Source organism: Dreissena polymorpha, chromosome 2 (genome assembly GCF_020536995.1).
Source record: "Dreissena polymorpha isolate Duluth1 chromosome 2, UMN_Dpol_1.0, whole genome shotgun sequence".
NCBI lineage: Eukaryota > Metazoa > Mollusca > Bivalvia > Myida > Dreissenidae > Dreissena > Dreissena polymorpha.
The window spans coordinates 107137034-107151931 of NC_068356.1; the positions used below are offsets into that span (position 1 = coordinate 107137034).

Consider the following 14898-nt stretch of genomic DNA (forward strand, 5'->3'; position numbering starts at 1 on the left):
TTATTACAGATTATTCATTCAGTCTTACAAAACCTTTTTCGATTGTCAAGAAGCTATGATGTGTTGCGTGAAATAATTTTTATTGCCTTAATTAAAAGGGACCATTTCACAGATTTGGGCATGTATTGAAGTTTGTCATTAAATGTTTTAAATGCGGTAAATGTAAACATTGGAACTAAATAGCTCCAGTACAAAAAAAGAATTAAACAAAAAAGAAAAAAAGAAAATAAAGTAAACCATACCTGGGCTCGAACCAGTGTTTTTTTACCCTTGGAGAAAAAAGTTTAGCACAACACCACTCGGCCATCTGTGCTCATACAGTGATTTGGGTATTTAAGGTACTTGGTAGTACAACTGTAATAATTCACGCGTTTTTTGGAAGATCGGTTGACATCGCCTTATGTCGGTAAATATGATTACTGAAGACGTGAGATGTCCGTTTGTTCGGTTTATTATTTATGGTACCGAGACCCGTAAACTTTGCAGGGAAAATGCCCTTTACTCCGTGAAGATTTCAGTCTTAGATCGGGTCCGATCGACAACGAGTAGGTCACGCGAGTTGTGTATCGTGTTATTTCTTAAAATTTGACCCAGTTTGGTAAAAAATCTTGCAAGATACGTTCATTTCCAGAAAGGAAATATTCATTTCTGCGTTGAATGAGATCGAGTTCGTGAAAATCGCTGCACAATTGATGAAGTCATAGCTGTTCAATTCGATGCGCCCCGTTTTTTGGTGATTTTGAGTTGAATACCTTGTTATATATATATTGTTTAGTGAAAATTATTTTTTTCAGAAAAGTTGATTTTTCGTTATAATTTGATTTGTTATTATTCAAAATAATGTTTTCACTAATTAATATCATAGCCACACGCTAACCACCTGTGATTGATAGCACACAGCGTCTTCATCGACGGAATCGTGGAAAATAGGTCGGCGGTTAGTGGAATGGGACGTGTTGCTGAACAGTTTAATGTATTGTTCTGCATGTGGACTTGGACCTGTTCAACTGACATTAAAATCCATAAAAGGCGAATTACAGAAAGGACTGTGAGGGTATTTGTACGTTGAGTGCAGTAACATCGACTGCCAGTTTGTAAACACTGCAGCGTATGGTAAAACCCACAGAGTCAAAGACAATGGGAAACCATGGACCTGGCATGCCATGCTTTGTTGTCAACTCAAAACTTGGAACAGGTAAGGTCACATATATATGATAAGAACTTTGATATAAAATACACAATGCTCATAATGCCACAAAATACAACGATAAAACAGAACTCTTTAAATTATTCAACCTATTCGCGTTTGTAACGCTTAATTATTTTCAGGCTTTTAAGTCGCATGCTTTTAAGTCGCCAAAATATGAAAATACTGGGTATATTTATAGGATGGTAAATGTTCAGAATTATAGTTTCCTCGCAAATATCATAACTACAACTTAACTTTGCAAATCTGATACATTTTTTCTGTTCAATTTTGTCAATTTATCAAAACGTGAAAATGTCCCTTTAAACGGCAGTGCACAATCAAACTAAAAGGTGTATACTTTCTTGGTATAGAAATTAACCATAAAGGCTAATATAATACACTAATTCAGGGTTGGTCATTATTGAACATGTATGTACAAAAAATAAATTTACATTTTTACGCACACTTCTTGCTGTAAAGCAACTTAGTTTAATACAAACGAATCTGTCTTTCCTTTGAAAAAACAGCAACAAGCAACAAAACACAATTTGCAAGAGTTTTTAGTCACATGAGTAGCGTTAGTTCATAAATTGGTAAATGTGTCCGGTTGCAAAGAGAATCGTGATCAAGTCACGATGGACCGCGAGATTATTAGAAGTATAATTCTACAATTTAATTTATAGTAACAAATACGATAACATCGAACTATTTATTAAAATATGTTAAACGCTGTTAACAATCGTGTTTGCAAACCTCCACGGATTGTCACCATGCACCTGACACTTGTCAGATTGGCGAGAACACATAGTAATCGCAAATAGAAACAGTATGCTTCTCCAGTGGCGATGATAGTAAAGTGTCGACATCTTTGTCCGACTTGTCAAACGCATGCTCATGTATGGAGAAAACATATTTGGGGATTCTATTATCGGTAGCAGATATTTGTGTTTGTAAATCCGTAATTACTTAGATTTCCTGTCATTAGCGAATGACCTATTGTAATAATTACCCATCAATAATTTATGTAGGACACATTTTACACACGTGTGCAACGTCTAATAATGACATATTAAATGTTGATGACGGACATGCATATGTTTATAGATTTGACTTAAGATAAATTATTAATTTAAATATGATCTCATTAATGGTCAGCACTGCGACAATGTTACACAAAACAAAATGTCGTATAAATGTTATTAAGGAACACTTTTTGAAAATACCTATTTTTTTCAGACCAACAATACACCGTTAGGATTAAATGTTGTTTTACCGACAGTTTCGTGTCCATATCCTCGGCGCACAATGGGCAGGGAGTGGTCGACCGAGTTTAACTCCTCGAGGTGTGGGGCCTGTCGCTGTGTCGGGAAGGCGCCTCCAGAGGTCGGGGGAACAGTAAACGGGATCTGTTTCACACTGCAACAGGGCAGAAAAAATAAACTTTCGTTCTTCAGTTTATCGTTTACGACCCAGGCCGAAAAACACCCATGACGATGATATTGTAATCATTTTAGAATCTGAAGAAGGCTAACGCCAGTCATTTGAAGCAATGATCGTTTATTGACATGTTTATGTTCATGGCAACGCATTTAACACTCAAGAGGATATTTCTTCTTAGAGTAAAAATTGAAACAAACTAGTTTTTCATAATAATAAAGATACATCGTATCATCAGTTATTTTATAGCGAAATTAAACTACTTCGGGTCGTTTATCAAACCGGAATATTATCTAGGAAAAAATTATATCTGCTTATCGATATCCAGATCCAACTGTGTAATATCATTTTAGCCCCTATTCTTTATATACCCACAGGGGTTTGGTGTTGTGAGAATAGCAGTATCACATCACAATTACATATATATGAATCATTGATCCGGAAAACGCAAACTATCACATAACAGTTAAGGGTCAAATGTTATTTTCATGTCATTTTAATTATTTATTCATTTTACGCAAATTATGTAGATGGGTACTAATACATCCAACGTTACTGTAATGCGGTTCCCGGTGTATTTAATACACACAACATACTGTAGAGCGGTTCCCGGTGTATTTAATACACTCAACATACTATAAAGCGGTTCTCGGCGTATTTAATACACATAACATACTGTAGAGCGGTTCTCGGTGTATTTAATACCCACAACATACTGTATAGCGATTCCCGGTGTATTTAATACACTCAACATACTGTACAGCGATTTCCGGTGTATTTAATACACCCAACATACTGTAGAGCGGTTTCCGGGTCAAGATTTTTCAATAATACAAAATATCTTCGGTATTTTTTTTAAATCTATTTATTAATGATTTACTAAATATTTGTGGCGACCTGAGTATTTTACGTTTCAAATCATAAGGCACGATGGAAATTATTTATTTCTGTTTATTGTGTAATTGGCCCTTCTGAGGTCATCAGCAGGCCCATCGTGAGTGTGAGGTCGCGCACATACCGCTCGGTGGCGGCCTCAGGAACTCGGCCACAGTGGTAGGCTATTTACGGTAAGGACAATAGTTATCCGCGTCGTTGCGTCTATTGCCACAACAGTTTGCAATTTAAATGATCATAATATAAACGACGTGAATTGCATGGAACTATTGTTTGAGCCAACTACAGATATGTTTCTCCCAAAACCAGGTATTCACGGAACGTTTTTGCCCTTTTTGCCTATAATGCGCGTTAAAATGCCCTTTTTGAAAGTAATGCGCCGTGCCCCTTTGTCCTCCTGGGAAAACATTATGAATATGCTCAGTTCCAATCAATACAGTGGACACCTATCACATTCCATGCACACATTACCATTCACACACAACTGCATATTTGTTATAGTTGTCGACATCGAGCCGTCAATTGTAGAATCTGTTAATACAGCGTTAAACGACGTGATGGATTTAAAGACAGAATGACTGCCATTGGTACAATGTTAATCTGACAGAAATCCGCTAAGTAACGGATCTGTTATTGTCCCTCTAACAGGATAAGGTGTTTCAGTGACGCTGACAGATTTTGATAAATTTGAATAGACAAATGAAAGACTTGAACCTTTAATATAATTGTGTTACATCTCACAGGCCATGTATAAATACGAAAAAAGTGCTTTAAACAAATCGAGATTTAACCTTGAAATGCTCGGATTTTAATTATTTGTGAAATAGAAAAGCAGTCATCTTATTAATCATTATTTAATCACACGTTTTAACTTGTTAAATCATTTTTCCAGACTTTGCTCTATTGTGTTTATGAACAAATCACTCGTTATTATTTTTGTATTACCTCCATTATTCATATGTGAATGAGCATACAGATTTTAGAACTAAATACATGGAGCAAGCTTGCATTGGTTTGTTTGTCTATCACAAGTGACACACACCACTATTGGTATTTTCCTGTTTTTTCTATTGTATTTTGGATCTTGGTGGATAATAGTAAATCAGAAAAAATATAATGGGGGAAATCTACGTTAATTTGAGTTCACTGTTACATTAGTGATCCGGTGTAAAAATGGTAGATATCAAGATAATAGTGCGCCGTAAATCTGTCTGTGTTCTTTTTAAATAAAAAAAACACCAAATAAGTGTTCTTGCCTTGACTAAACGTGAGGCATTTTTTTCGAATAGTAGCGGATTATTGAAAACGGCTGTTACATCCGCTGTCATTAACCTAAAAGTTCGGGTACTCGCTTTCTCGCAAACACGTCGTTTCCTCTCAAGTCATATCGCCCCACCTCACCGCAGCGGAGATTAAGTTACTAAAAATTACTGTTGTTTGACGTTTTGTCTATTAGCTTACTGCTTTAAAATAAATTTTGACAAACACCGATCCTCTATACTTTTTTGTTTGAAAAATCTTTTCAGCAATAAGACCTCCTCTTGCGCTATTCATCATAAGGTAGAACAACAATGAAAATGGCTTTCATGGAAACTTAAAAAAAGAACGTTGTGAAAGTATTTATCTCATAACAAAACTGATATGATAAATGCACCAATAAGCTACTTGGTAGATCAATCGATTGAGAAAAAAACGACAATTGACAATAACATTACATTAAGGAATTAATCTGGAGATTTGTAACTAGTAAGCATTGAGGAAGTATAGTATATTTTACGTATAACGAAAAACATGTAAAACATTGAAACGACTGAATAATTCTTATGGCGCGGCTAGAGCCGGTCTCATTTGAAGTATTGGCAACTCATTATTATATGTTTATGCAACAGTCATAGAGGGCAACATTTACAAGGTAAGTGATTCACTATTTTGAATCTCAAGTTGAGGCTCAACAATACAACTGCTGAAGTAAATAAATTCAACACATGCCACGATCAAGGTATAAAATACACTCGCATCTCTAACAGGACACACTGGGAAAGCAGTCTTGGGAAAGATTTAGAGTATATAGCAATTGCCTGCGGCCAGCTCTTTTTGTACTGCCTCCTGAGCCTCTAACTAGTTTTATAAATGAGGCGGTCTATGGGAATTACGTGATACTTTAAAATATTCAAAACTGATAGTACCAATATTAGAAGCAGCATAATATATAAGCACAGGACCTTATTGTTTGTATGAGCGCTCGAGGTTGTTCAATGCCACAAAAAGATCATATGTTTAAATTTAATTAATTAATTAATTTTTGGAAATAATCACTTACAAGAAGATGTATTTATACCCTTAAACTTTAATGCCATGTGTTAAACTAAGGCATTTCCAAAATGGATGACATTATAAGAAAATATCAATAGAATTGTTCAACTTTTCACCTTGCCCGTTGTGTGCAGCATCCTTCAGTTGACCTTTTGTGATCCTCGATATTCAATTAAAGGAAATTAATGCTATTTAACGACAACATTCTGTATTTTACACGAAATGCAAGACACACTGTGCTTATGACAAGCGTGATTAGTCGATATAAATAATATAATTCTCTATGAGTGATGGAATTTGGTTTCACGAACACATTTACTTATGATGTAGAAAGAACTGGTTAGTTAGCAAAGTCAGTTTCTGTCCTTAATCCGCAACTCTTTCTAAATTAGAATTTAAAACAGTGATTATTGATGTGTTTGTCTTGATAAATACGAAACGTTTATTATCAACACTGGTTTTTGTCGCATTAATCCAGCGATTATTTTAATATGTATTCATGTTTGTGCAGGTGACCTCCTATATCTAAATATGAGGGAAAGGGAAATCTATGTATCGTACTGCACAAGCGGACATTTAAGGCCCTGCTTTTTGTCTAGTATGATAAAGAAGAAAAAATCATTTGATGTACATCCACCATTATTCTTATTACAAACTTTGTATTTTTTAATTTCAATACTGAAAACTGTACACGTTGAACTTGATTTATCAATTAATATCTTGTTCAGAAGCGCTTTGTTCTCTCACACTCAGTTTCAAAGCTCTACAAATTAAATATAAATATAATAAATACTAAGGTGCTTTAAAAAAAGTACTCCTGTGTTAACAACAAACTAAGGCCTTTATTCAATTGGAATAAAAGCAATAGTCATTATTAAGAAGAGAAATTGAACACTTTTTTCAATCTAAGATTAAACACTCACGCTTCTTAAAGCAATGTTAAAACTGAACATTCTATCAACAAATGTTATGGTTTTATTTTTAAACTAGATGGGACTTTCTATTGAAAACGTATTACATGAAAAAAATTCAAGCAGTTTAAACTTTTCAAATAGGGGTGGCGGATTTAAGTACTTTCACTTCATATCTTAAATATTTAATCATTGAAAATTGCTTAATAATTTTCTGATGCCAAAAAAATCGTAATAATTCCAAAACATCTCGCCAAATGCACTTTGAACCGAACTTAAATTATGAATTTGTTTGTATAAATAACGCTCAAATTCCTTCCAAATGTGGAGGACGTAGACATTGCACAAGTTATTGTGATAAGCAGGGTTTCTTTAAATCCGTATGCTGATCCTTTTACTCTTGGGATATTACATATTATGTTTCTTGACTCTTCAGCTTGACAATGTTAGAATCGAAGAATAAAAAGTAAAGAATCTGACCGATTCACAGAAATGTGTGTCTACACAACATTTAAATAAATAGCTTATTGAAATATGAGCACTATTTGAAACAGAGCCATTGACTTTATAACAGTTTAGACATGGTTATATATAAATAATTATTAATTAATTGTTTATGTTTCCCGTTGAAGGTTGCCAAGACACATTAACATGCCGATTGCTGGATCATATCATTATTGGCTAATGCAGTATTGTCTTCTTGACATATTGACTCAGATACATTATTTTAACTTTGCTAAATCATATGTACTATATTAAAAGTGATAATGGATTCTAATGGCAATCTTTGTTACAATGGAACTAATGGCATAATGGTATAACTAGTAAATTAAAATCACTACCAAAATCATTTCTACACTACGAAAGTAAAATATACTTCGTGTCAATATCAATAATATACTAACATAAAACATAAACTTAGTTTGTTTTTGTTTTTCTGACTACATAACAAATATATAAAAAATGTGTGGAATAATATGTAAAAACAGAACATTGGAATGGTGAGATTTTTAAAACCTACATTTAATAATAATTGAACTAAATACATTATTGAAGAGAGGTGATGGTGTAACACAGAACACATATAGGTGCAGTACAGTATAGTTCACATCAACTTTGACAATGAAGCGAGAATGTGTAACAATACAATCGGCGTTAACAATTAAAACAAGCAAAACAAAGATGTCACTTTTACTAAAAACGTCCCTCAGTTTCAGTTTTATCAAAACATCTCACGGAAAATCAAAATCAAGAAGTGAATTTAAATTATTCGCGAACATTTTCTGCAATATTTGATTGATGACTTTCATTACGACTAAATTGTACACACATATTAAGAGATCATAACGGCAGATAAAGCAAAACGACAATTATGAACAACGTATCAAATGGAAGTTCGTTCTGAACTCCATTTTGTCTTATTTCTCAGTGTTAGATGTTTAATACTTAAGTACTTCTAAGCACTCTGACTCTTCTGGTACATGTAAACAGTCCATTCATTGTATGTTTGACCTAGTAGTAGCTCGCAAATAAGTCATAAGATTACAAGTGTATGTGTTTTTTTTTCTAACATGAAATACCTTTTAACCCAATAACATAATAAACTGTGAAATATAAGACATATCATATATTTCATATATTTTCGTCTTTTATCCATACCTTTTATACGCTTACATTAGTTATAACGACGTTGACCAGGGCAAAATATATGTATATATTGGTGAAAATTATTCTTTATTGCATAACTTCATGTCTGTCGAATAACTTTTAGTTTTTAAAATATTTTCATTAACGTTTAAGCATGCATGATGATTGTTTTAAGACATACATGTCAAACAATAGCATCTCTTTCTCACAAACAATAATGACCCAGTCATAAACATAGTTTAATATGCTCATATTGATTACCCAGGGGCGTTTGAGAAGAAGACAAATGATCTCTGAAAATATCTTCTTGGAGTCGTATTTTTTGTTCTGTTAAAAAAAGCCAAATTTCTGTCTTTTATTATTAATGATTGTATTCCTTTGGTCTGCTCGTATACATATTGGATACTTGAATGTCGCTGCAATAACGTAACACATCATAGTTATCACAGTTTATTATTTCCACAGTCCAATATTGCACCAGCACGTGTTCAACTGTTCATTGAAAGCAAGATGACAAACTCTGTGAACACTGCGTATAAAATGTCGACCCCACGAATCAATAGCCAGCAGCCATTCTCAGAGACAGGGTGCCAACTTTTTCTGAAGTCTGATACATTGAAAAATCTAAACATCAAATCCCCAGCAATGAAGTGCCCCGTGTTATTAATATTGGTGAACTACTGCTTTCAAAATATACGTGCATGCCTTGTTGACGATAATGAACTTTGACAGCTGCGCATTGTACAACGTGCATTGGGTTATCGAAACAATCTTAAGAAATAGGTCTTATACACGATCGAAAATAACATTTGAAAGGTCAACTATTCAAGCAGTGACCTCTGTTTTTAGTTCCATCGCGAAGATTCTAAACGATGACCACCTTTGAAAATATTGACTGTGCAACATTTACTTATATTCATTGAATAAAACATCACTTAATAACTTATGTGTGTAAATTATTTTTTATGTGCGTATATGTACGTTCGACATATTCAGTCGGCATTTGCCTTTCCTATATCGCAGGGAATTATTTAAACTGATGTATGTAATCGAATCACTTTAATGTGTGTATGTGTATGTTATTCTTAAAATACCACAAATTATCTACCTATTTACACATTCAATTCATGAAAGAAAGCATGTATTTCGTTATATATTGTAGCGCGGGGTATACTTTCTAAGGCGGCCATAGTGAGCAATGTGCGCGACCTTCCAACTAAAATGGACCTATTCTATTGTTCCATGAATGTGTAACAGTTGTATATATATGTTGTTTAAAATCATATATATGTGGTAAAATCATATATATGTATAGCAAAAATTAAGTGTGTTTTATAATTTCATATTTTTGTTTTGTGACACTTTTAAGCTAACGTTGATTATTTTTAGGTCACATCCTTCGCTTAACAGAGTCGATGATTATCTTGCGAAACGAGCCAATAGCCTGAAGGTCAGCAAACCTGTTATCAACGAATATTTCATCTTCTTACTGTTTGCAATGATAATCGAATACGTTTTTATTCTTATTTGCGAAAATACTTAAAACATAATAGGACAGATTTTACATAATTTTTTCAAATATTATGAAATAATCTTAAAACGCTTAATACAATCAATACGAACGTGAGTATAAACTTACTTTGTGAATTAAAAAAACACACATTTCAATGTTGTTTGCCTCGCATATTAAAATGTAAGGAAGGTTATTATAATATATAAGTAAAGAAACGTGAAGCATCTAATGAACCGAATAAAAACATTTTTCACAATAATATACATCACTTAACTTACTGGGCTAAAGAATTTCCTTGTGGTACAAACATTTTCTGATAAAATACTCATAAGCGTGAACAATATCAAAACATTAAAGCGTCGACCACTATCACCACTAAGTTAAAGTACACAAACATTGAAAAGCAAATATAGAAATTGTGCTGTTGTGGATACAAAGTTCAGTTTATTCCTGATAGAACACTATTATGCTTCGTCATTTTCGTGTAGAATCCAAGTTGAGATGCGTGCAAAGAGACAACATGATCTGCTCACTATATATTCAATACCTAAACTTTGGCGCAAGCGAATAACCACGGTAACTAATTGTCCCATTGTGAATATGACTTAGGATGAGCAATCTTGGACCGTTCCGCGCAAGATCGCAATAATTTGCAAACAAGTTTCCTGGCGCCAATTTCCGCAGTTTCCAGACACAGACAGGTACATAAAACTTCCGACGACCACGAACATTCCATAAACTTATTATTTATAGGTTATACGTTGAGCAATACGTTTCCAAATAACGCTTAGTTCAGCGCAATCGTAAGAAATATCAAAACCAAACTTTTATATACCTTATATACTTACAAACTAAGTATATGCAACTGAGATGTAAACAAGATGGTTGCTCTTTATTTCGTGAACAACGTCGTTTCCACATCACTGCAAAAACATATAAAAAGACAATAGGGCGCTCATGTATTGACTTCAGTCCCGTTAAGTCTACGAGGTCTTTAAGAAATAACTGTCGTCAGAACTCCCAACCATTTAACCTCATTTAGAGGAACCAGCCTCCCTTTTGCACAACACAATTTAAACTTAAATAAAACCAACGAAGTGTGTCACTTACAATAAAAATATTTCATAATGTAACTTATAATCTTAATTATTAATGAAACAGCGTTTCGTAATTGTCAAAATTGTATAACAGTTGAACGGTTTGCACTATGCTTCTCGCGTGTGATTTACGAATATGATTAAAATTCGAAATGTTTGCTACTATTGTTTCATGGATATTAGAGTGTACATTGACCCGTGTTCGCAGCGATATATAACACACTTGTATTGACTATTTGATGATGTTATATATACTATTGTTACTTATCAAAGATATTTCCCTTTATTATGCTATTTTCATAAACGTAAATGGGCAATTCAGATTATTTATATGTTAACTAAAACTCAAATTGTTTTAAGATATTGTTGCAATAAATTAACCAGTTCAGTCACCGATGTCGCACAAACCGTTTGATCCTAACTGACTTTATGAATAGTATAAAGAATTCATATCATATAACGGATATGATGGAAACATTAAATATGTTAACATTTAGATCAATTCTGCAAACGCCGCCATTGCATTTATTAACAAATATCTTGTTCGTGTAATGTATAGTTTGCATAATATGGGGATATTAAACATGCATCAACTCACATCATTGCATTTACTGTAAATATTCAAATAGCACATGCAAAACTAAACTGCTCAAGATTAAGAAAAACAAAGACCGAAATAATTATGTATATTTAAGAGATAATAGTTAATGTTCCTTCATTAAGTTTATCAAAAGAAAAAAAATGTTGAAAGATTTGTATCAAAGGACGCCTTTTCAATCAGAAATATTTCAGCATATTGCATTGATGTATAGGGAGTCGATTAGCTGCAGTTTAGTTTAGCAAACAGAATAGGCAAGCTTTGATAACATCACCAGATATCTCTAAATTGAATTTCACAGTCGCATGATTATATATAATTATAAAATGCATAGCGTAAGATAATGGATTGATGGCTGAGTGACTACGGCGAAAGCGTTTTGATCCAAAGGTCATTGGTTCGAGCCCACGAAAGTGTACACTTTTTAAAATATTTTATTCTTTCTTAAATTCCATTATTGTTCCATACCGAAGCTTAGTAATTATCAATGTTAGCGTTTGTCTCTTTAAATCAATGTGGAATCCGTATAATGTTAATGACTTTGAGCAATTCGAAAATTTCTGCAAACATTTTCCATTAAGATTTTTCCACAAACAATTCAACGATTGATAAAACCCGACATTGGCAAATGTTATGCATTTAGCCTTCAAATATGGAAAATAAAACAGCGTTCTGCAAATTGTGCCTGTAAATTATTCTTGAGGGAGTTCCATGACCGTGTTCGTACTTTAGCGGCATTTAGTCGTCTTTGTTTTTTCTCTGTAGCATATTAATTTTATTGAGTCACATTAAGAATCAATTATTCTTCATTTCCTTGTCAAATAATGGAAACAATACAACCTATTATCAACAGGTCTTGTGTTGAAATGGGTTTAAGCCTTTATTTTGCAATTAACTATACTTTAGAAAAATACTTAGACCAAAAAGACACGTCCGTATGCGAAATTACAGACGTGTGCTCTGTAATGTTGTGTTTTATTATTTATTGATTTCAAGGTGTTCCTCACGATTCAGTTCAACTTGGGAACTTTTTGTCGTCATGAGTTATTTATCATTGGCGACAACGTGAATAAATATGTGTACTTGTCAGTGTCATCAAAAGCTTGTGGGAAGAGATTAAACACGAAGTGGAGGTTACATAATTATTGATAGCACTACATATTTTATGTTTGCTATAATATAATATAATGTTGGAAGACATTCTTTTTGTAATGTATACGAATAAATTTACGAGGGTAATTGTGTTGTATATCTGAGAATTTAACACTTACCATTTAGATCTACAAAATTTTATTTAAAAAAAAAGTATACTGTTTTATTTTCTATATATATCAAATATAATGTTGACCTATTATGAATATTATTATTGATGTAGTGTGATATTGCCAATTTTACATTAACCTACCGCTTAAAGAAATTAATTAATATTAAAGTTATGCATGCATCGCATTACATTATATACATCTATTAACTTACCGAACTAAAGATTTCCCTTGTGGAACAAACATTTCACTGTTGCGATTTCATCACATGAACATAAACTGGACCAGAAACACCATGAACAAGAAGTCACAACAATTACAAAGCATGTATTGTGGAAAGTTCTACTTATCACTTAATACCTCGTCATTCTATTGTTAACCACTCAATATCGTACACTGTATATGACATTGAATGTCGTTAGTTCTTCTCCCAGTAATATCCGATACCTAACCTTAGATACAAGCGTCTAACCACTGCAACTAACTGCCATATTGTGACCATTCCTTAGCCGATATAATTTTTGGATGAGCAATCTTGGACCGTTAGACATAATATAGAACCAATTTGCATTCAAGTCGCCAGGCGCCAAATTATGCGTCTCAAAGTAACTAGCTAATGCATAAAAATTCTTACAAGCTCCGTTAAAAAATTTAATAATACAATTACTATGCATAGAAAATGCACCTTTCGTTTATGTGAAATAAAGGCAATAAAGCGATGCTCTGCAGTGAACTTTCTGGCATTACATCTTGTCATTGCCAATACGCGTAATTTGTATAAAATGACTGTACAGAAATATGTTTAATATTGTCAAAACCACAATCGCTTCTAAATTTGATCACTCTTCTTAGATCCGTAAACACTACCCAATACTAGTATGCTATATACAAAAACGTCCAACAACAAAAAGTGCGATGGTTAATTACAATAGGAAAACAAGTTACATTGGTGTATAAACGTTAAAATACAAACAATCTACAACACTTTAGCATCTAAAATCGTGTCACGATATCATATTTTCCTTTTACGGATGATCTCGACTCAGGGTCGGATTCATTCGGTTTGCTTTCATTTGAATCGTTTACTTAAGCTATCCCAGAAATCTGCCGCTGCTGTTATCAAATTCCGATATTCAACTGAGTTTAACATAAAATCGAGCACTTTGTATCTGGTTAAATCAATGTTACCAGACCAAATCTAGCGTTGAGATTTTGGCTATTGCTATGAGGAAAACTGATTTGTTATATGTTACATTTATTTTACAAAGTATTAGTTGATTTTTAGCATTCACAGATATTTAATAACATTATGATTATTCATGAAAACTACTTCATGCTTCCGACGCCGAAGCAAATCTCGCGTTTGCTCCTAAATGTTTGGATATCGTCATGTGAATTTTAAAGGGAATATATTTTTCCACAAAAAATGAGCATGTTTTACCTAGTTAAATCAATGTTACTAAACCAAATATAGCGCCGAAGTGTTGTTTATTGCTATAAAAACACTTTTTTGTTTATGGGTTAACTTTATTTTACGAAGTATCCGTTGATTTTGAGCATTTACGGATCTTTTAGGTAATTACAACTATACATGCAATAGTAATCAAAAGAAGACATGTGCTGTTTTTGTTTTAAGTAATCATGTCATTTCAATGGCATCCGTGTGAGCCTAAAGACGTATATAATCCATGCAAGCTCAAGTTATCAGAACAATGCAAATGCTTAACACCCAATTAATTAACAATCTTGTCTTGTCTTCGCACAATAACCGTACAATACTTAAATAAAGCCCGTGAAATATAACAATACTTTTTTTTACGTAATTGCATCGTTCAGCCGAATAATATAACCTAATCTTGAATGGCGCGTTCGGCATTGCCCGAGGTGATTTAACTGAATAACACATTCCACAACAACGTATTTGATTGATAAATGCATACTCATTTAATACAACCAGTAAACCATTTTATCGAAAAACAAATCGTTGGAGTGAAAGCTGACAATTAACAAAAGTTAGAGACAGGGCTGCATTTTATT

The 14898-nt window shown here is 33.2% G+C and overlaps 1 protein-coding gene across 2 annotated transcripts in view; it reads right to left on the minus strand.

The window, feature by feature from the left end:
• The window catches only part of LOC127868413 (synaptotagmin-15-like), a 59482-nt gene that overhangs the window by 19390 nt on the left and 25194 nt on the right, over positions 1-14898 (minus strand). For both annotated transcript variants that reach the window (XM_052410180.1, XM_052410181.1), the window contains exon 2: positions 2463-2605. In XM_052410180.1, the coding sequence (XP_052266140.1) occupies positions 2463-2605 (143 nt within the window). The remainder of the gene's footprint in view (positions 1-2462; positions 2606-14898) is intronic.